Source organism: Radiomyces spectabilis (genome assembly GCF_025331425.1).
Source record: "Radiomyces spectabilis strain NRRL 2753 chromosome Unknown BYT42scaffold_1, whole genome shotgun sequence".
NCBI lineage: Eukaryota > Fungi > Mucoromycota > Mucoromycetes > Mucorales > Radiomycetaceae > Radiomyces > Radiomyces spectabilis.
This window is the reverse complement of record NW_026251926.1, coordinates 2,502,600-2,523,463: the sequence shown is the minus strand read 5'-3', so window position 1 is coordinate 2,523,463 and position 20,864 is coordinate 2,502,600. Positions and strand designations below refer to the sequence as shown.

Genomic DNA, 20,864 nt, shown 5'->3' with positions numbered 1-20,864 from the left:
AGCCGGGTTAAAAAAAAAAACCTCGCATGTTTGTGATGAAGTGGGTATTTGTTTGCTTAATTTGATAAACTGTAAAATACAACATCACTCAACCAGCCATTGGGGCCGGTAGGTTTTTCTATTGTTCCATGTCTTTTACCGCATCTACCTTTAGAAAGCAATGACTACAGCTGTCCAGCTGTATTCTCGTTAGACCAATGGCAATTACTCCAAAAAGCACTAATGCTTTCCCATTAGCAAGATATCAGCGCACTGATGCTTATCTACCTTTTTCCAATCAGTAGCCCAAATATAGAATCTTTGAATAATACAGTTGATGTTTTTTTCTGTGTTTTCTATTGCATTGAAAAGTATGACAAAAAGAGAAAAGAGCCACACCCATTATCTTTTTAACCGGGGATAATCCGACAGCGATGTTTTGATTCTCACGCTCCCAATCCATCTGTCGGAGTTTAATCTCGAACGGCACCGAAATTGCAAGTGGGCTTGTGCTCAGGGAGACCGAAAATACAACCTCATTTAGTGACGTTCAATAACGGGTGGATCCTTATCTTCGTGCTTTGTTCGTTGCGCAGAACAAATTGACAATGAATTGGGCAAGCCATCGACATTGGCTACTGCGTAGGAGCATCGTCGGTTCTTTCTCTTCTTGTCCGGTAATATAGAAAACTATCCGAGATTGACTGTGTATACTGGCTGGCAAGATGGCTAATTTAGCGTAATTCAGCAGAAGGTGCATCGGGCAGCTGTACAATCGCCGTCCTTGTTCGCAGTGAATAGTAAAAAACCTGCTGTTTCTGACTTTCTCACCGATACCTATCGTCGGCAACACAACTATTTACGCATCTCATTGACCGAAAAATGCAATTTACGATGTAAGTATTCTTTCTTTCTGTCAGCATCCGCCGTTTTCTGACACCAGGATAGGTACTTACTGCATGCCAGAAGAGGGCGTTCCCTTGACGGCGCATGACAAACTCTTGACAACAGAAGAAATTTTATCGTTGGCCAAATTATTCGTAGCTCAGGGCGTCACGAAAATCCGATTGACAGGTGGAGAACCCACGATACGACCGGATATCATCGATCTCGTACAGGGAATTGGCGAACTGAAAAAATCCGGTTTACAAAGCCTTGGCATGACATCCAATGGTCTTGCTTTGAAGCGAAAATTACCCGCACTGCGTGATGCTGGACTCGATTCACTGAACCTTAGCTTGGACACCTTGGATCCCCACATGTTTGAAATCATGACTCGCAGAAAAGGTAATATTTTTCCAGTGGTAGTAGTCTGTGTATGTCCATCGTAACAAGAGGGTGGTGTTGGTTACAGGATTTCATGCAGTGATGAATACAATCAATGAAGCTATTGATATCGGGATTCCACACGTGAAAATCAATACGGTGGTGATTCGAGGCATGAATGACGATCAGGTACTGAAGTTTGTGGGGTTCACACAGAATCGACCGATCAACGTCCGATTCATCGAATACATGCCGTTTGATGGCAATCGATGGAACAAGGAAAAGCTGGTTCCTTATCAAGAGCTTTTGGACCGTATCCAATCGACTTTTGGCCACCTCGACAAATTGCAAGACGATGCAAACGATACCACAAAGGTAGGCCTTTCTTTTTACTTCACGCGTAGTAACCGTCTTCTGAAATATCTTTTTTATTCTTAGGCCTGGCGCGTGCCTGGTTATCAAGGCAAAATTGGCTTCATCACGTCCATGACCCAACATTTCTGTGGTACCTGTAATCGGTTACGTATTACTGCCGACGGCAATATTAAAGTGTGTCTTTTTGGTGATGCCGAAGTGTCTTTACGTGATCTGCTACGGCAAGGTTGCTCAGAAGAAGAGCTGTTACGCATCATTGGTGCAGCTGTCAAGAAGAAACGGAAACAGCATGCAGGTATGTTCGAGCTGGCTTCAAGAAAGAATCGGCCCATGATCCTCATTGGAGGATAAACACTTTTCTCCCCCTCCCCGTCCCGCTTTTTTCGTGTAAAAAAGAACATATATCCTTTGTACATATCAAACGCTTTGATTGTATTTTTCCTTTGTAATTTTTATGTAAACACATATTTATATACATATACATACATATATTTCCCTCGGTTTGACGGATTCCTGGTGTGTATTGAACTTGTGAGTGGCAGATATCTAATGCTGTATACATGTAGGCATGCGAGTTCTGGGACCTTTTGGGCGTGCTGGGGTTGATCACAAGAAAGTGCCACTCCACATGCTTCCTTCCACCAGCTATACCCCGGCTGGGGTTCATGCTCGATTTTACTCAACGACAAGAAACACGGATGATGTGCGCTTAACTCATACAGATCCTGATACGGGTGAAGCTCGCATGGTATCGGTTACCGACAAGCAAGTCACCAAGCGACAAGCAACCGCGGTAGGACGGATTGTGATGCCCAAAAAAGCGTATCAGTTGTTGAAGGAAAATCACCATCACACGGCCAAAGGCAACGTGCTTGTGGTGGCCCAAATTGCCGGGATTCAAGCGGCCAAGGCAACCAGTCAGCTGATCCCGTTGTGCCATCCTTTGCTTCTTGGTAAAATTGATGTCCAACTGCAACTGAATGACAAAGAATGCAGTGTGGAATGCGAATCGATGGTTGAATGTTCCGGAAAAACAGGCGTTGAAATGGAAGCGCTCACGGCCACCAGTGTCGCTCTTCTTACTGTGTATGACATGTGCAAGGCCGCCACCAAACACATGACCATTGAAGGCATTCGTGTTGTAGAAAAAACAGGTGGTAAAAGTGGTCCTTGGCAGTGGAAGGATCAATAATTCGCTTTCCTTCCACTCCACTCATAATAAATCCTCCCATTACAATCATCTCACCTACAGACTCAACCAACAAAAAGACGCAAATGTGCAATTCATTCCATAAATACATGATGTGACAAGCGAATATTTTTTATTTTGACAAAGATAAACTGTGAATTGTCAAGATTTATTCGTCATCGGATTCGGCACCAGCCTTGGTCTTCTTCTCATCACCAGTGGCACGAGCTAAACGAAAGGAGAATTAGGACACTATTGAAAGAAAAAAAAAGGGGAGTCAATGAACTTACTGTAGATGATCTGAGCGTGGTGACGGGAGATGGGCTTGATGAGACCCTGGGACTCGAGTTCGCGGATAGCGATACGGGCAAGAGAACCGTTCAAACGAAGACGATCCACCAAGACAGATTGGGAAATGAGCTTGTAGGTGGGGACTTCCTTGAAAAGACGCTCGTAGGTGGGCTTGTCGAGAACAACCATGTTGTTGGACTTGTCCTTGACCTTCTTAGCGGACCACTTCTTCTTGGCCTTCTTTCCTCCAGAAGAGGAGCTTGGCTTAGCAGCAACGTCCTTCTTTGCCTAAAGAAAAAAATCCGTTCGTCAGTACAACGATATTCATCAATCTTGCTTCCAGGTTGAATCAATAAAGGCAACAAAGTCAAAGGCAAGTATCGTGGGAAGAAGGGTAATGTTCAGCGTCATCGAACCAAATGAAGTCTTTGGTCGATCCATCCCATTTCAGCTGACCCCCCGGCAGGTGCCCAACAAATTGTCAAGGATGGACGATTGTGATGTGTTTGAAAAAGATGATATCCATCCGCGTATTCATCAGATGGTATCGAGAAAGGATGCGTATGCCCCATCTGTTGCCCTTTGATCAACACTGTTAGATATGGATGCAGATCTTACCATTGTGAATAAAGAAAGAGCGAACAAACGCTGGCCAGAGTCGACTTCTTTGCTAACTCTGTACCCCCGCACCGCTCACTCCGGCACCCGGATCTTTCATTCTCCGATAGTCGGAAGGAGACGTGTGGCCGTTTTCGCTGAATGCAATTCGAGGTGGCTTTTTTTTTTTCCTCTGGCTGTCGCCTTCCATAATTCCTATATGCCCGATTTTCATTCTTTTCCTCACCGTGAAACAACCCTTTGGAAAGCACAGGATATGAATAAATTGAATTGTAATAGGTGCACCAGAGTCAAAAATTTACAATCATGTGTCCTATACGGTATCCCAGACATATTGACGTCTGAGAAATTAATAGGTTCGTTCTCCAAAATTCAGAGAATTAGCTGATGCCACCATGGCTGAGTTCAAATGGTTTCCATATCAAACGATATCTTTCATTTGCATTGCATGATTCAAGTCATAATCGATTTGCGTCCGCTTTCTGGACTATTCGTCTAATAATGTAAAACGCATTTATCGAGACGGTCAACCAATCATGCATGAAATCATCAATCCAAGAGTCTGTATTTACATATTTATGCTTTGGGCGATACACTATGGGGGAAACAAGCCCCAAAGCCGGCAAAAGGAGTCCATAAATGAAATTCGTTTTTCCATCCAACGCGCAAGTGAACTTGGTGAAACAAAACCGATTTGAAGAAACGGAAACCGAGGTCACAATACGTACTGAAACTGATACTGAAGTTAATGCAACTTGTCTGTTTGACACTGACAAAATATGATATGTGTAAACGACAGCGAGACTCCCATGGATCGTAAATTATGGACAGTTACGATACGGAATAGGATGCATCAGCAACATATTGACGATTAATAGGATCGGGAATACGCCATTGCGGGAAACCGGGGAGGTGGGTATTCATAACAACATGCTTGAAGCTCGTTTGCTTTTTCGATTGAATCCATGATCCTTTTCTTACCCGATTATTACTGAAAATGTACATGATCACGTACACTATCGTACCGGTTTTTTTTTTTTCAGCTGTTTGCATCTAATGGGGGAAGTTAAAGGGTAGAACTTTTTTTTCACTTTTCTCCATTTTCCTGCATCCTTGGATCTCATCGTCAGCCAAAGACAGGTATATTTTTAGGGACGTTACATTTCGGTTTCTTTATACCATCATGTATGAGGTCTCTTTGTCTTACGCCATTTGACATCAATGGGGTCATCTGTAAATTTGATTGATCTCTCCTTTTGTGAGATATAAAAACCACTCCATCTTTCAATAAAAATTGACCAAAAAAAAAAAAAAAAAAAAATTATGTATCATTGATCATGCACAATTCTTTCATCCAGCTACTCCTCCGCTACATCCATTCCCACAAAAGACTGGTTAGTACCTTATGGCTGCAACAGATATTAATGAGATTGACTATTGACTGTTGACTATTTCTTTCTAGGCCTGGTCAAATCCTCCTCGTCGCCGACGACCAGGTGGACAACGACAACGTAGAAGACGCCGCTAACAGGCGGTCTTAAACCGTCAAACAATGGTCCGGGGCCCTGCCCCGAGAGTGTCGGCATCCCCTCTTCACACTGTGTCGGCGTTCCCTCTCGATTCTGGCGGTTCGGTTTCTGGGCCCACTTCGGCTCCTGGGGACCCTTTCGATTCCTGTCGGCTTTTCGGGGCCGACTGCTGCCGGCCTGCAGTTCGGGTCTGTCACCGTTGGTGTTCGACTTGTCCGTTCGTCATCCTCCTCCTTCACCTCCTCCATCGGAGAAGATGATGGAGGAGGAGTAGGTTTTTTTTCATCAATAAAAAACTTGCGTTTCAAGAAAAAACTTGGTCCAGTTGGAAAGGAAACAGGTTGGCAGGCCCCGGGGTGAGGAACTGGGAAGCAACCCAAGAGACAAGGAATTGCTTAGAAGGGTAGGAGATTACAGACAGCATACTAGCTTATTCTACCACTGAGGAAACCGATTACGCAAAAAAAATCATCAACAGATTCGAGCGAATTGAAGAATGTCTTAATGAAAGATGAATTCGTTGTTGTGTACACTCCTGTTCAAAAGTCACCGTAGAAAAAATCGAAAATGTAATGATATGTTTCGATGGATAGTGTCCATAATAAAAGGCCATCCGAACAACTACAAAATTTATAGATGAGATATTCGATAACCTGTAAATGAATAAATGTATAACAAACAGTATTTAATACGACTTTTGACCGTCTTCTTTCTCTATTACGGCAAGCGGCACCTATTGGGCACCTAATCACTACGGCGCTTGCAGGCACCCTTCCTTTTCCGCATTCTTTCTAGTCCTGTCCTGCTGAAGATGCCTTTTTGATGGTGGCCCCCGTCACGAAGGTTTTTTCGTTTTTTTTCCGTTGTCCGGGTTGCTTGCCTGTCCCTAGATATAATTTTACTGACGACTCTTATTTTCTTTGTTTTCTTTATGTCTTCTCTCCCTAATCTGGTCATTTTCCAACTCGCGAATTAATTTTCTTTTACTTGACTATGTTTGATTACTCTCATCATTTGATGTTTATGCTCTTTTATGTCTTTTTCTTGTATTGCCATTTCTCTTTTTTTTGTCTGTATCATAATTTTGCGATTTTTTTTTTTTCGGTAATTTTCAAATTCCTACGGTGACTTTTTGAAATAAACAGTAATGTCATTACAGTCCCAATTTTTTGGTTCCTGACCGATTCCCGCCCTTCAGCTGAGAAAGGAAGCGAAAAAATATGAGATTACTGGTTCTTGCGGTTCTGTGAGAAGATTTGTTAGCGTACCTTGTAATTTTGTGAATGTAATTCTTGTTTAAAGAAGTTAAGTCTCGATGCTATCCCAAGTTATAACAAAGTACGCAGTCGAAAAAATTTTAACTGATTTTAACACATCTGTTATTCCCAAAGTGATAATAAATGTATGCAGTAAGATATGTAAGGAGCGGGTGCGTTATGTACAAATGCAATGAAATTTGAAGAAAACAAATCTACTTGAAACCTTTGGTCTTCTTCTTCTTTTTAACTTTCTTGGCCACGGGTTGCCGGCTAGCGAAAGCGCCAGGAACCGGTTGCGTAGAAATGTCGCCAAAAGACATGAAATCCATCGACGGCTCTTCCTGATCAACAGATGAACTAGTTTGACCGACTCGGGATGTCACAAAGGATGAATCCTCTGTCGCTGAAAGTCGGCGTTTACGGACCGACTTTTCAATTGCTTTGCTTGTCACGGAGATAGAGGGCGGCAAAACGAGGTCCACAGACCCTTGAGCATCCGCCGCAGATACCACCACTGATTTGGAAAAGGCTGTTTTTCTCTGTTTCGATCGACGAAATGGAAACAGCGGCGGGGTCTTTTCTGGCAACACTCGCTCGTCATTAAAAATTAACGGCGCACTCAGCGGCAACTCCAGGTCCCATTCTTGAGCGAGAATTCGCGCGGCAGGTGTCAAGGTGAATCCCTTGTTGGCCGGTAACAGATAGCTCAACTTGGTCTGACCGTCATGATCTGGCAGCGGGAGATACGTGACCCGATTCGCTTGTATGTCACGACTCAAAGCATCACAAATGATAGTACTTGTTTCGATCCTTGCTTCCTTCAAGTTAGGATCTTGTTTTTTTGAGGAAAATACAACAGATATTTAGCATGGCATGCGATGAGAGATACACCCTTCGAGATATATTACCATCAAATGGGGTGTCCTGCAAGGCACCGATCACAGGAGCAGCAGGCAGCATTGCATCGTTCCTTATCTCCACATGCGCGTACACACTTCGCACACTGTTTTCGCCTCCAGTGGTTAGACGCTGCATCGATTGTTCGCTTTCCAAAAAATGGTCCGCTTCCAATACAGCCTTGGTTGGTAGATTGGAATGCGATTGTACGTCATCAATTATAGTTTTCCTGCCATAACAAATGAGTATATCAGTCTACTGTAAATGGTGCAAAGCAAAAGGAAAGAATGGGGAGGGTGATCTCTTACAGTGACACTGGCATCCGATGCTTGGCACTGTTCTCGGCCATCTGTTTGAATTGCTCCGCCGCCAATTCCGACACTGATTCGGGGTTGGACAAGATGGGAGAGGTGACATAGCGATCGCGTATGTCTAACAAACGTCAATGAGTATATTGTCGATACCGAATCGAAAGGAACCGCTAGCTTACATTTGACCAAGTCGCCCCACGATTTGAGCTCCGTTGTGCCACAGCGGATAGCATAGTCCTCGGTACGTGCCGTGTCAATGACGTCGCGGTTAAAATGGTCATCCTCAACTTGGTAAGACGGCCATTGAGTCACCGAAAAGCTCTGACGCTGCTGTGCTATGGTAAAAGGAAGAATGGAAAAGGATCCGTCACCGAGAAAGCGCAAAAGGAAATAACAGTAACCGTTGGTGCCATTGTCCGAGTCGGCATGCATAGGAACGCCAATAATCTTGATCCCGTCCGTGCGGATATATGTATTGACACTGTCTGCATCCATAAAAGGGCCTAGTTTTCGCACATGGCTTTGACCATACGGACGAGACTCGAGAGAAAGGAATTTGAGAGTGCTACACTGGATTGACCGTTCCAACGAATGGCTTCAGATCGGTGTATAAGTCATTCTATTTTTGAGAAGCGTCTTTCATACCCTTTTTTCACTTACGTCTGCTCAGAATAATATAGCTCAATCACAAGAACGCGATCATTGCGCGAACTCCAGGCATACAACAGGCCTAAACAGACAAAAGTTTCCAGGGCAAAAATGATCAGCTGCGTACCAAAGCTATTTTCATGGCACGTCACTTACATTGGCGGGAACCGGCCTTGGATCCTTCATCGTCCGGCAAAGCGTCACAAAACTCGACGTTGGTTGGTGGACAATCAATCATTTGATGCGACCAGGAGAGAACCGGTCTTTGGGGACGCCGAATATCCAAAAGGAATATCGTAGTGCTTGTGACCACTGTGAACTTGAACTGCGAAAGAGCGGATGCCTGATCAAGTCCGTAGATTCTATCGTCTCGTTCACATTGAAATAAAAGCGTCGATTGTCGTGTCTGGCGGAAACTACACATCAGTAAACTTGCGCTACCCCGGCCATGTTTCCCTTTTTTACCAAGACAAACTTACTCGACAATCGATCATTTCCACCTTGGTACTCGAAGCTGCTATTAAGGATTGCCGATGAAAACCAAATAGGCAGGATCGCCAGCGATGGCTGTAGGATGGTTCCTCAGAAATGGACAGTGCACATTCTGCCTGAAATCTGGTACAACGTGTGAGATTCCCATAGGGAGACAGACAAGTCGATGGTACATCTACCTTTTCCGTGACGCTTTCACATTTAAAACCACAACGTGACCACTATCACCCATCACAGCAAACTCGTCACTGTCAAACGGACTAAGCGTCATATGCGACGGAGCGCACCGACGCGGTCCGCTTCGTTCACGCATTGGGACATAGTCGTAAAGTATGGTAGCCACCAATTGCCCCTCTGTATCCCCTTTTGTGCTACTTTCGCGCATCCATTGAACCTCCACCAATGAGGCGCTGATCGCTGTGCGAACGCCGAACAAAAAGGTAGGATCTGCAGGTCGTCGATGAATAAGTAACCTAATTCAATGACATACAACACGTCGTCTTACTGCGTATATCCGCGGATGATGAATATTGTGTATGATAAGATCGAGTGACTTGTAGAATCGGTGTTGAAAACTGGAGGAAAGTGCTTGATCTAAGCGTTTCCCACGGAGCGGACGACGTTTCAAAGTTGGTGTCATTCACTTTGAAAGCGAATCTACCCGGAATGGCCCATGCGATATCTGCAAAAACAAAATCAAAAAGATGAGATTTCTGGGGCACACGACCCATCATGACGGCTAGTTACATACACAAGATAGAGGAATCCTTGGCAGGAAATGCCATGATATAGTCATTGTTAAAGGTATAGTAAGCGATCAGGCTGTCTCGCAAGGGGTTATACTTGAATGTAGTCCAACTTTGCTCCACGTCCTGAGCTACTATCTCTTTAAATACATCACGAGGAACAACCGCCATCTCTTTCCATACGTTGGGTAAATTCGACATCTAGGGCAAAAATCGCAGTTATATTTAAGCTTTAACCCTCGTTCAGTATGCAGTGACAGCAACGATAAGACACTACCTTCTCGATGACGTCCTCATAAACATTCAGAATTTCATCCCAATAATTCAAGGTATGCGGGAGAACGGTACGTTCACCTGCCACAGGCGCCAGAATACCTGTGACATTAACATCGTGAGCTTGTACAGTCCCAATTTCCCGAGCAGTGACTAATAATTACCTGGTTTTACGTCCTGATTGTCAAGGTGGTCGAGTAAAGCAATGTCAAGGTTGGCGCCTTTGACACGAGGACCGTTCGTCGGGTATATAAGCGAATTTTGAAGTCGAAAGCATAATGGAGGCCATAGCTGGCTTGTTTCCTCGTCGACTACGGGATCATCGTTACGATCGTGCTCAAAGCGTTCTTTGGGCATTGCCAGCGACGAATCTTGACTTTGAATAAGACGGAGATGTCACTGATAATGAACAAAAATACGATACGAGATCTGGGAGATGACAAGCAACATAACTCATTAGTATATATTAGACAATGGAATACTTCCTATGCAAGAGAACTTGTTGCACTGTACCTATAAACCGCTCCTCAAAGTGAGAAGAACAGGTTGTATATCGAGATCGCACTGATCGTCAAGGTTGAACAGGTTTTTTTTTACCCTTTTTGATACGGACAGACATCTCGATTCGCAGCGGCGGAGAATGAAAAAAGTGGTCACTCGACGGTGCCCGAGCATCCGTGGCAGGACATTCCGATGACTTGTCTGCAATTGCGATAATCAAAAATAGTTTTATACATTTTATACGTACAGACCTTATTAACTACGAGAAATAGTTCTTTGTCAGTTTGGCGCGCATTTCAAAGGAGAAAGGCGTGCCCAATACGTATACTTTTCTTGGCCTAGTCCTATCGAATTACTCGATCCATATATGTACAACTTCTCTATCATAGATCACTATTAAGGATTGTTGGTTTTTTTATCATACAAAGTGCCCACGATAAACAGTTGCTTTTTTTGAATTGCTTTTCTGCCCGGTTCGATGTTGCCAAGTCACACTCACGGAGCTCTCGGTGTTACAATCATCCGGCGGCGCGTTGATTCCTTACTTTGAAGGTTCTGCCATCCGTGATAACAAAAGTATGAAAACTGATTATCTTGCTTTATTTTCCATTGATATGAACGGAAAAGACCGGTTGTTGCCTCTATTCAAGTAACAATTTCGAAGAACAATGAGAACAGTGAGAACGGTGAGAACGGTAATAAGGTTCTACTTGTTTGTTGCTTCCCCTTGTTTCTTGGCGTCAAACAATTGCTATACGTGGCGGGTTTCCGTAAAATGATCGGCTGGTGGAACCATCTAATATCCCACTCAAAAGTCATGACGACGCAATTTTTTTTTTCCATTTCAATCGGTAGGAACGGAGACCAATTGCGGAACAGTATGAGCCATCCATTCTTTATTAAGACCCACATTGTATGGTTCGTTCAATACGATGCTGCAGTATGTCTTACAAAAATTTGCTGATAGCGCCATATGCGCCCTCATTAATTGCGGTTATTGCTATTGTCATTGTTATTGTTATTGTTATTGTTGCGCTGTCAGTGGCACGTGCGTTGGATTGAAACTACCCACTGTCGAACCATGTGTTGGAAAAACAAGAAAACGCAGTATTTACGGAATAGTTTGTTTTCTCAACATGGCATCGTCCAGTCCATGGGCGCTGTGAAAGGGTGAAGTGCATCTTAGATAGCAATATGTAATTTTAGCTTTGGATGTTTTGAAATGCTTCTAGACGTAACAAAATGGATCTCCATGGTGGCATGACCATCTAAGCAGCTTAAATATGCGCAGTGCATAAACATCACACCGTGGTAATCCTGCGTATCATAATGGAGTTTCGCCATCTAGTAAGCCCAGCGTCATGCTTTTGCCTTTTGCGCTCCTTACTGTCGAATCTAGGTGTCTGGAACTTTTGTTCGAAGAAGAAAGGATACTTACAATGTATTCTAAAAAAAAATGATGTTAGTCGTATGGTTTCTATTGGAGCCATTTGCCAAGAGAGGGGACGACGGGCGGGCAGTAAGGGCACGTTTTCTTTTGCTTGGTCCGTCATGATTAGGGAGATAAGGTAAAACAAACAGTTCTATTCCAAGTTTCTCGTCTAAATAAATCGACCAAGTAACGGTTTGAGAACGTCCCAAAAATCTAAATCGAAACATGTTCCATAAGGAGAGGCACGAATGATTGACATGACGACAACGTCTTTTTGGTCGAATGGTTATTATTAACTCTATTGTGGTCTCCTCATGAGATTGGTTCGGTGGAGAAAAAAAAATGGAATGAAAAATTAAGGGGTCTTTTTGTGACTGAACGCTAATTGCTTCGGTAATATAAATAGCTTCATCACTCGCCCTCATGATGATTTATTCACTGGCTTTTTCCTGATTTTCCTCTCTTTTTCTTCGTGATTTCCTTCCAATCGTCGCTTGTCCTCTCCTTTTTTCTTGTTGGCGCATCACTTCTTTTCCACACTGAAACAACTTGATTAGTTATGAAGATCGCTGGTTTATCTTTGGTTGTGTCAATGGCCGTTCTCGTGGCCGTGTCGCTGCCTTCGACTTTGGCAGCTCCAGTGCCCGACCCTCTGCGTCAAGATTTCCGATGTGCTGAAGTTTCCACGGGTGTTTACAGCCCTTACTGCAAGGTGCCATGAAAGCAGATCCTTCTGTTTCTACATTCACTGTGGCCTGTTGCTTGTGTATTTCTCGTTTTTCCCAAATACATTTTACCTATTTGAGAAGCGAAAAGCCATTGTATTGATGTTTGTACTTATAGAACCTCCTCTCAAGATTTTCAGAATGAATAAATCCTGTACCAGTAGTCTATTCTTTTCATAAATAGCTTGACCCCAAAATCCCAATCACCCATTCCTAAATCCATAAACCTTACTCAAGCTCTTTTCAGAAATCGGATGGCGAGTGCCGTAAACATTCAAAACTTAGGCATCACGACGTGCCTCGATCCTTGACATTTCAACCTTTGTAGAAGATACACATGCATATGATAAAAAGGTGAAGCATCAACTGGGCATCGGTAATGTCACAATCAAGCCATAGACGTTTATTTATTCATTGCTAAATTTATGCTGGGCAAAAGCACCTGAATGTGCTTTAATAAGTAGCTGGACTCGTTCACTATGACAACCTCAGTTACGCGATAAAATATCGGTTTACAAGACGCTCTCTGTCCTAGCGAATGCGATTGAGATATGAGAAAAAGTGATCGTAATAGAAAAATATATCGCGAAACACTCTAATTTGTTGCCCATTATTGTTCACGTTTTTTGCTGTATAATACATCTCGAGTTTCCGAGAAATTTTCAGTACACTAAGTGTATTGGAGAATGCAGCAAACATAACTGGTGCTAACTGAATGCGATATGTGCATATCTGGAAACACGAAACATGACGCCAGACATATATGAAGTTTCCACAAGGAAACTAAAATTTCATGTTCTTTTTTTTTTAACTCAAGAGCTGTCTGATGCGCAACTCCTATGCATTATGTCAAAATATGGTCAATGCAGGCTTGAGGGTGGTATTCCATGTAGAGGTAGGAGACTTCCCACAGCGCATTTTTAACCTGTCACGATTTTGCAACAGTTGAAACGTCTAGCAAGAGAGGAGCAGTCTACAAGTACGGGGGAAAGGATGGACGAAAATCCAAACAGGGTCTTGTCAGAAGGAACTAAAACATGTAAAACGGTGGTCTCCAGGAGAGTCATGGCTATGGAGATACCAACGATCCTACCCAGAAACACGTGGATCACAAACTGCTGGTGGATGTTCACCGCAAAAATAGGAGAGACGATCATGATAGAATGATTTTTCTCAGTGCAAATAAAGACATGGTAATGGTCCAGACCCATCGGTTCCCGGTCGATAGAATCTTCGAAAAGGACACTTGAACAGAGCCTTATCTAGAGAACCAACCACAGATCTCAGTCGCCCTGGATATTTGATCGATTTTACTTTAACAGGAAAAAGGTGAACACCATATACATACATGGAAAATGAAGCAACTGTGTATACAATAAAGCCGCTTCACTAGTGGTTTTTCTACCCAAAAGAGATTCTTTCATAAAAACAACAGATAAATATCCTGACGCGAAATTAAGATCGGTAATGAGTTTTTCGAATCTTTGGGGTGATTGGAGGACCTCAAACCCTCTCCATCGCTTTTCGTTTCAATGTGGTTTTATTTGAATCACTCGTTAAAGTGTACTCCATCTTATGGAGTGCTTGCCGCACTGTGTTCTCATGAACATGCTCAGCTGCAGTGTGCTTGAGCTCAGCAAGGTACTCGTTCGGTTTTTTTCGTCGCATACAAATTGATGTGACGGTATCATCTTTTGTTAGCTTCCTGGGCCGTTCTGATGAACAATAAGATAGAAATTATAGCATCTATGCCTTGATTTGTTCATTGTATTTCTGGATAAAAATCTGCCAAGATTGATCAAGTCCGAGTTTGGTTTTTGTGTTTCTGAACCTCTACATGCGCGGATGGTGTAGACGAACAATATAACGCAAAAAGCAATAAAGAATTAACAGTAAGCATATATTAAACTGCTGCCACCGTTGTATGTACCTTCAAAAGATACGAAGAACACCCGTATCATTTGCAAAATTGTGTGGGCATCCACATCATAACATCACCCTTGGAAACTCGATTACCATATATGGTAATCGTGACATCACTTTTTGTTTACCGCGGTGTCGTGGTTCACATTTGCCGTCGTCTTGAAGATCAAGGACGGAAGGTCATAATCAAAGAATAACTTACTATTTCGGTCGGTATTCGTGGTAAGTTGAACGGTTGCTCTTTATGTTATGGGTGAGGGTATGTTATGCCCATATTATATGCTGGGTTCGGGAGTTTTTTTAAACCGGCATGGGGGCGACATTGGCCATGCCAAGCTGCATCTTTCATGGTGCATAAAGCAGGATGAAGTCATGGGTTACAGCTAATTTGGTTGGATCTCTTCACTGGGAATGGAATACGCAAGTTTAATGTTGTGGATGAAGGGTTTTTGAGGATGGATGGGATGGCCGCATGATGAAGTGGCTTGGGTCCTTGATTGTGAGAGTGAAGCGCGACTTACCCACTCCCTTTTTTATCACAGGCTCAGCAAAACCGACACCTGATCAAGCGCATTCAACTGGGGTCGTAGCTGTTATTCTTTTATTTTATCTTTTCAGCCTTTGAATACTATTGCCAGTCGCCGGTTCAGCAGCAGCCGTAATCTTCTTCCTGTTTCCTGACTCTATACGGTCAATCTGCTTGTTCAGTGACTGAAGACACTCCAGCTCGAACCCTCCATCAACCTGGCTGGACCAGTGTATTGACACCACTACGATCTTACTACCGTTAATCCCACCTTTTTTTTTATCCGCGTAACTTATTTTATTTCCTCAAACTCGACGACACGGACGTTTCTCTGCATATGTGGTAGATTATGGCTACAGATATCCCAAACAACACATATACAGGACAGGAACGTCCATTTAACCAAACAGTCACCGATAACTCTCCAGTGGTATGTACAGACAGACATCACCGACGCTATTATTGACACATAAATGATATGTCATTCGTGTCTAATTTCTGGTTCCTTTACAGGTAAACATACAAGAATTACGCATGAGCGCTGAAGAAGCAAGGCGAGAAAAGCTAAAGTAAGTTTACACAACCAACGATCCCGGATGATGTATAAATACTGACGAGTGATGGGCGATAGGTTGATCGCTGGTCACCGCGAGGATCTGCTCAAAGAACTCTTCCTTATGATGGGGCAAGCGGATGACGGAGGAGACCATTTGATGGAATTTCTGGAAGAGGGCGATCTATCCAAACTCAACATGGAAAAATGGAATGCATTTCTGGAAAAACATAAATTAAGGTATCACTGGGAAACGTGCAGGTAGAATGAAGAATCGTTTGACTTAGAAAAGTGCCCATGGATGGATGTGTAGGATGGTACCACAGATCAAGAAGGAAGACGGCACAGAGATGGAAGATTTAGCGCCCACCCCTCACGTCGACGATATATCACCAACGACCGAGGAAACAACCCAATCTGTATCAACGAGTCAACCGCCTTCCCTCCATCCACAACAATCGCAACAAGGTGATCCTACAAAGAAGATGGTACGTCGTATTCCACCTCCCCCCGCCCGAATGGTGACCCGTGGTGTGAGTGGGGCTATTCGTCATAGAAGCGTAGAGGAGATTTTGGCAGGCATTGATGTATGTACTATTGTACGGTGGGACACAAAAGATGTAACTGATATCTCGGCTCTTTCGACGCTTTTTTTTTTCTTTAGAACAAAAATCTCGTCTCTCCCGTATCACCCAAAGAAAAAGACACGACGACATCTCCCATTCCCAGCGAAACAATTTCGACGCCCGCGTCCACCCCGCTTCATCGCGTCATGCCCAGGCATCCTCCACAACGAACGACGACCCCTATCATGAAGAGATCGGATGCCAAACACTACCCGATGCAGGTTTACAATGGTCATAAATTTACGGACCATCGAAGCGATAAACCCGGTGGGATGGATTTGTATGCTTGGCAGTTGAGAGCCAATGCCCAACCTCTCTTCAAATCACTGCAAACAGCGCGTAAAGTGCTTACTACCCATGACTGGATCGTACGTGTCATGAAAATGGAGGAACGATTCAAGTACGATATGAAACTAACGATCGAATGTTTAGTTGGCACGCGATGAACTGAAATCCATCAAAGCTATTCAAAATATTGAAGAACTCAAGAAAAAGAACATGTGGAGTTTGAAGCAGTTACGGCGACAAAAGTCGGTTCCTCGCACCAAAACGCACTGGGATTCATTACTGGATGAAATGGTAACTCGAAAAAAAGCCCCTTTTGACGAGATGAAATCACTGACCGGGGATTAAACATGACAGAAATGGATGCGCACTGATTTTAAAGAGGAACGAAAATGGAAGGTCGCTAGCGCGTACATGCTGTCTAGGGCGGTGATGGCATGGCATGCTGCGGAGGATAAATCTACGGTTTGCGTCAAGGTAAGCGGTCCCAGGTGCCACTGGAAAATGGAGGAGATTCATGAACTCACCACCATCCTTCATGAATATTTAGACGGTCATACCCGCTACACCAACGGCAGAAAAGAACGAGGCGGAAAATATGGACGTTGACTCCACGATCGACGCACCAGCACCATCCACGGAGGCAGACACTACCGAAGCGACGGCTATGGACGAAGATATGCCTGTAACGGATCATAACATGGATGCGACATCTGCGACTCCGGCGGCAACGGAAGAGGGAACACCAGCGATGGCTATGACAGAAACGTCTTCACGCGCCGACAGTGTTCAACCTACGGTTGACAATAACAAGGAATCAAATACAGCCGAAACACCGTCGACTCGAGATGATACTCCCATTCATGCTTTACCTCACCAAAGATCCTCTGAAACGCCGCTTGCGCAAACGCCCATGTCGGGTATGTCCGAGGCTTCGGCCGTCGAACCATCGTTATCGGCGAGCATCATCCGCGAATACCGAGCATTGATCAGAGACCTCGATCCATCGTTGACAGTGTTTACGCTGCCTATGGAAGAATTTGAAAACATCAGCATCCAAGCATTATTTCCGGATATGCTCCGCTATGAACCGCCCAATCCGGACGCCAATGATCCTTACTTTGACGAATCCGAATACGGACGAATTTTACCCATATCGAAGTTATCTACTCGCAAGTTGACGTTTGAAAAACCATATGCTGTGAGTCGTAAGCGCACCGTCGACGGTCAATTAATCCCGATGCGTGATGAGTCTTTGGACAAACCTGCGGTAAAGACGTTGCCAAGAAACGAACGATACGATTCGACGCCGTTGATTTCGCGTAAGTGAAACCATAAATATCAAAACGAAAAATTAATCACTGACAGTTTTGCTTTGTCGCGATAAATTAGCTCTATTTGCACCCAAAAAACTAAAGGACACTCCTGCTGTGCAACCTCCGATGCCGCAACCACCCAGCAATCCTCGCACATTCAGTGGCTGGACAGAAGACGACGACTTGTGTTTGATCACGCTCATTGTACAATATTCATTCAACTGGGATCTGATCTGCGATGCGTTGAACGCGATACGTGGTCCTATTAATGGAGAGCGAAGAACACCATGGGAATGTCATGAACGTTGGCGACAGAATAACCTTACTTCACTGTCTGGTCAAGTCAATTCAGGTAAAATGGAATTTATTTCTTAGAGGATGGATTGTTAAAAAGGGGGGAAAAAGAAAAGGAATCAGTTCGTGATCCTGTCTCGAGACCAATGTTCCCCTGAAAATGGAAACTGACGGGTATTATCCTTCTTTTTAGCTTACATATCTCGACTGAAGAAGGATATGACCAAGCGACCGCCTGCGCTATTCAAATTCGATTCCGCCAAGAAACGGCAACGACAATACAACATCTTTGAAGCCATCAAGAAAACGCAAAAGAAACGTGAAGAAGCTCAAAAGTCTTCTTGTAAGATACCACAGACATCTGCCATGGTTAACCGATGGGTCTATTTTTTTTTTGATTTCTAACATAATGCACCCTATTTACAGCCACCTCGGCGCCTCCGCGTAGTACTATCGAGACGCATGGCATGAGTACGGGTGGTCAGCGATTACCCACTGCCATGGAAATGAGTATGCACAAGGCGCAACGCGATCGTCAAATGGCCCAAGCATTGTTGGAACAACGACAGCTTTCGGCCACCTATGGTTTGGGATCGCAACCTGCTGCTGTAAGTTGAAAACACAGGATAGTGTTGATTTTGCTATTGAAAGCTCATGCGATGGAATCATAATTCTAGGGTGTTCCTCGTGCGGGTCATCCTGTGGGCGTACCAATGAACCATGCCCAGATGGCGACGCCAACAAGACCTCCAGCGGCGGTAACCACCACAGCTCCATCCAATTCCATAGCGGCGGCCGCGGCTGCGGCAACCACGAACCGTGTCATGTCCGCTACTTCCTCTGGCGTGGCACGACCGTTGCAAATTCCTGCCAACCAAAACACAGGATTGCCTCTTAACAGATACCCGGCTGCCCAATTACATTTATTACGGCAGCACCACATGGCACTCATGGCAGCCGCTCAAGCTCAAGGTCAAGCACGCCCACCTGTATCAGCGCCTATTCAACGGTTCGGTAACGTTGTGCCTGTATCGCAACCGCAGAGTATGTATTCATTCATCATGTTGATGGGAAGGGGAAATCATTGTCTCTGATACGTGTCCATTTTTTTTTCTTTCTACATTAGTGGCGACGCATTCACCGGTCACGACCACGGATGGATTACCAGCTCAGCAGCAGCAGCAGCAGCAGGCGACGCCTCAAGTTGCTTCACCGGCTTTGCCACAGCAGCAAGCTCCACCTCAAAATCTCACTTCGCAGCAAACCCTAGCTCAGAACGCAATGCATTCGAACCCGGCTAATACGTTAGCGGTGGCGGCACAGTTGGCGCAAATGGGATATCCAATGCCGCAGTTAGCTCCCAGTCAGCAGGCGCAACTTCAAAGGTACCTGGCCCAACTGCAAATGCGTAACGCTGCGAATCAAGTTCAAGCTCAAGCCCAAGCCCAGGCGCAAGCGCAAGCGCAAGCGGCAGCGGCCGCAGCTGCAGCAGCCAATGGAGGTAACGCCGGTTCGCCTCAACCTCCTCAAATGATGGGAAGTCCGGCAGTGAATCAGAATACACCTTCGCCACAGCAATTAGCAGCGGCAGTGGCAGCGTCCAACAGTGGATTATCGGCGGCTATTCTTGCTGCTCAGCAGCAACAACAACAACAGTTGCAGCAACGGTTCCAACAAGCCGCTCAGTTGCAGCAAGCTTTTCAGCTTCAGCAGCAATTACAGCAGCAGCAGCAGCAACAACAACAACAGCAGCAACAACAGCAGCAACAACCTCTTCAAATGCCCCAAGCTGGTCAACAGCCTCCGCCGCCATCGCAAGGCTCACCTTTACTTCATCGAAGTCCACAAAACAATAATATGGGCCATGGTCCTGTGGGATGATAATATTTGGGTAGTGGATATTGTTTTTTTTTTCTTCTGTTTCTCCATTCTGTTTTTGGTATTGATCCCTTATTTTTTCCTCCTTGTTTACCTCCGTTTCCCCTTGTACATTTTTTTCATTCTATTATTACTCTCTCGCCGAACTCTTTGTAGTTATTCATCTGTCATGCTTTATGTGCTTTGCCTAAGCAAAATATACATTGTTCTTTGCATCGATCGATCCTTTATATCATCGGTGTGGGGTTTTCTTTCCACTGTATATCCTATATCTAGTATTATCTACAATTGGGGTACATCATTTTTGATGGCTCTTGTATTCGGAATCGACATCATCCCTTGGTCCTCTGGATGGTTGTCTTCAGACAATGGAGCGGGTTTATCGTTGAGGGACGTGAAAGAGGTAATGGCTAAGCAAAAAAGTGTAAGTTACTCACCGAAATTTAGTGCCAAAAATCCCCAATTTTACCTTGCCGAATACCTTGTTCCCCCAATGCCAAGGTACCTTGGGGCAACTTGTTGTTACCGGACAAGGTTTTCAGTTCTTGAATCAGAGCGGGATAGGTTTTAAGGACGGTGAATGTACGCGACAAGCGACCAATAGCGATGACTTTAGCCTTGATAATATGACGACGTCGGTTGTCGACTAGGAGACCAAATTGTTCGGGAAGCACTTCGTCTTGAGGACGGACATTGAGAACGGCAAGCGACATGCTGAAATGAAAAAGATGAACTGAAAGAAAGAGAAGAAGAAATAACTATACGGTAGAATGGAATCCAAGAAATAGATATAAGAATGTGTAAAACCGAGAGGGGAAACGAGATCAAATATGCTGAATAAAAATAAAATAAAAAACTCAAGATCGAAATGGATTTTGGTCGTCGCCTTTATATCAGAAAGGGATCATTCAAGAAAAACAAAAAACAAAAAT

General features: G+C 44.2%; 6 protein-coding genes across 6 annotated transcripts; 3 read left to right on the top strand and 3 right to left on the bottom strand.

The window, feature by feature from the left end:
- Positions 1 to 500: 500 nt before the first annotated feature.
- Positions 501 to 2,935, top strand: BYT42DRAFT_553608 (uncharacterized protein). Its single transcript, XM_051566502.1, has 6 exons — positions 501 to 656; positions 731 to 875; positions 928 to 1,266; positions 1,334 to 1,620; positions 1,684 to 1,915; positions 2,187 to 2,935. Exons 1-6 carry the CDS (start codon positions 588 to 590, stop codon positions 2,810 to 2,812), a joined length of 1,698 nt encoding a protein of 565 aa, XP_051428706.1. The 5' UTR covers positions 501 to 587; the 3' UTR covers positions 2,813 to 2,935.
- BYT42DRAFT_553606 (ribosomal protein S25) lies at positions 2,917 to 3,728 on the bottom strand. The gene is made up of 2 exons (XM_051566501.1): positions 3,100 to 3,728; positions 2,917 to 3,037 (listed from the first exon to the last, which is right to left on the bottom strand). The coding sequence occupies exons 1-2, from the start codon at positions 3,287 to 3,289 to the stop codon at positions 2,979 to 2,981; spliced, it is 249 nt and encodes an 82-aa protein (XP_051428705.1). The 5' UTR covers positions 3,290 to 3,728; the 3' UTR covers positions 2,917 to 2,978.
- On the top strand, positions 3,222 to 3,728 carry BYT42DRAFT_553604 (uncharacterized protein). Its single transcript, XM_051566500.1, has one exon. It carries the CDS (start codon positions 3,498 to 3,500, stop codon positions 3,684 to 3,686), a length of 189 nt encoding a protein of 62 aa, XP_051428704.1. The 5' UTR covers positions 3,222 to 3,497; the 3' UTR covers positions 3,687 to 3,728.
- A 2,647-nt stretch (positions 3,729 to 6,375) lies between these two features.
- Positions 6,376 to 10,459, bottom strand: BYT42DRAFT_553603 (uncharacterized protein). Its single transcript, XM_051566499.1, has 14 exons — positions 10,387 to 10,459; positions 10,038 to 10,302; positions 9,878 to 9,975; positions 9,606 to 9,801; positions 9,360 to 9,536; positions 9,034 to 9,301; positions 8,842 to 8,977; positions 8,519 to 8,768; positions 8,375 to 8,444; positions 7,894 to 8,309; positions 7,712 to 7,835; positions 7,415 to 7,632; positions 6,516 to 7,338; positions 6,376 to 6,445 (listed from the first exon to the last, which is right to left on the bottom strand). The coding sequence occupies exons 2-13, from the start codon at positions 10,228 to 10,230 to the stop codon at positions 6,719 to 6,721; spliced, it is 2,766 nt and encodes a 921-aa protein (XP_051428703.1). The 5' UTR covers positions 10,231 to 10,302; positions 10,387 to 10,459; the 3' UTR covers positions 6,376 to 6,445; positions 6,516 to 6,718.
- A 4,674-nt stretch (positions 10,460 to 15,133) lies between these two features.
- Positions 15,134 to 20,351, top strand: BYT42DRAFT_33290 (uncharacterized protein). The gene is made up of 13 exons (XM_051563081.1): positions 15,134 to 15,410; positions 15,494 to 15,549; positions 15,612 to 15,773; positions 15,847 to 16,120; positions 16,198 to 16,527; positions 16,592 to 16,738; positions 16,802 to 16,921; positions 16,995 to 17,766; positions 17,837 to 18,112; positions 18,248 to 18,397; positions 18,481 to 18,662; positions 18,732 to 19,098; positions 19,181 to 20,351. The coding sequence occupies exons 1-13, from the start codon at positions 15,330 to 15,332 to the stop codon at positions 19,933 to 19,935; spliced, it is 3,672 nt and encodes a 1,223-aa protein (XP_051428702.1). The 5' UTR covers positions 15,134 to 15,329; the 3' UTR covers positions 19,936 to 20,351.
- Positions 20,215 to 20,645, bottom strand: BYT42DRAFT_609905 (uncharacterized protein; the record flags this gene model as incomplete). Its single annotated transcript, XM_051571329.1, has 2 exons — positions 20,215 to 20,342; positions 20,402 to 20,645. The coding sequence occupies 2 exons, from the start codon at positions 20,643 to 20,645 to the stop codon at positions 20,215 to 20,217; spliced, it is 372 nt and encodes a 123-aa protein (XP_051428701.1).
- Positions 20,646 to 20,864: the final 219 nt, after the last annotated feature.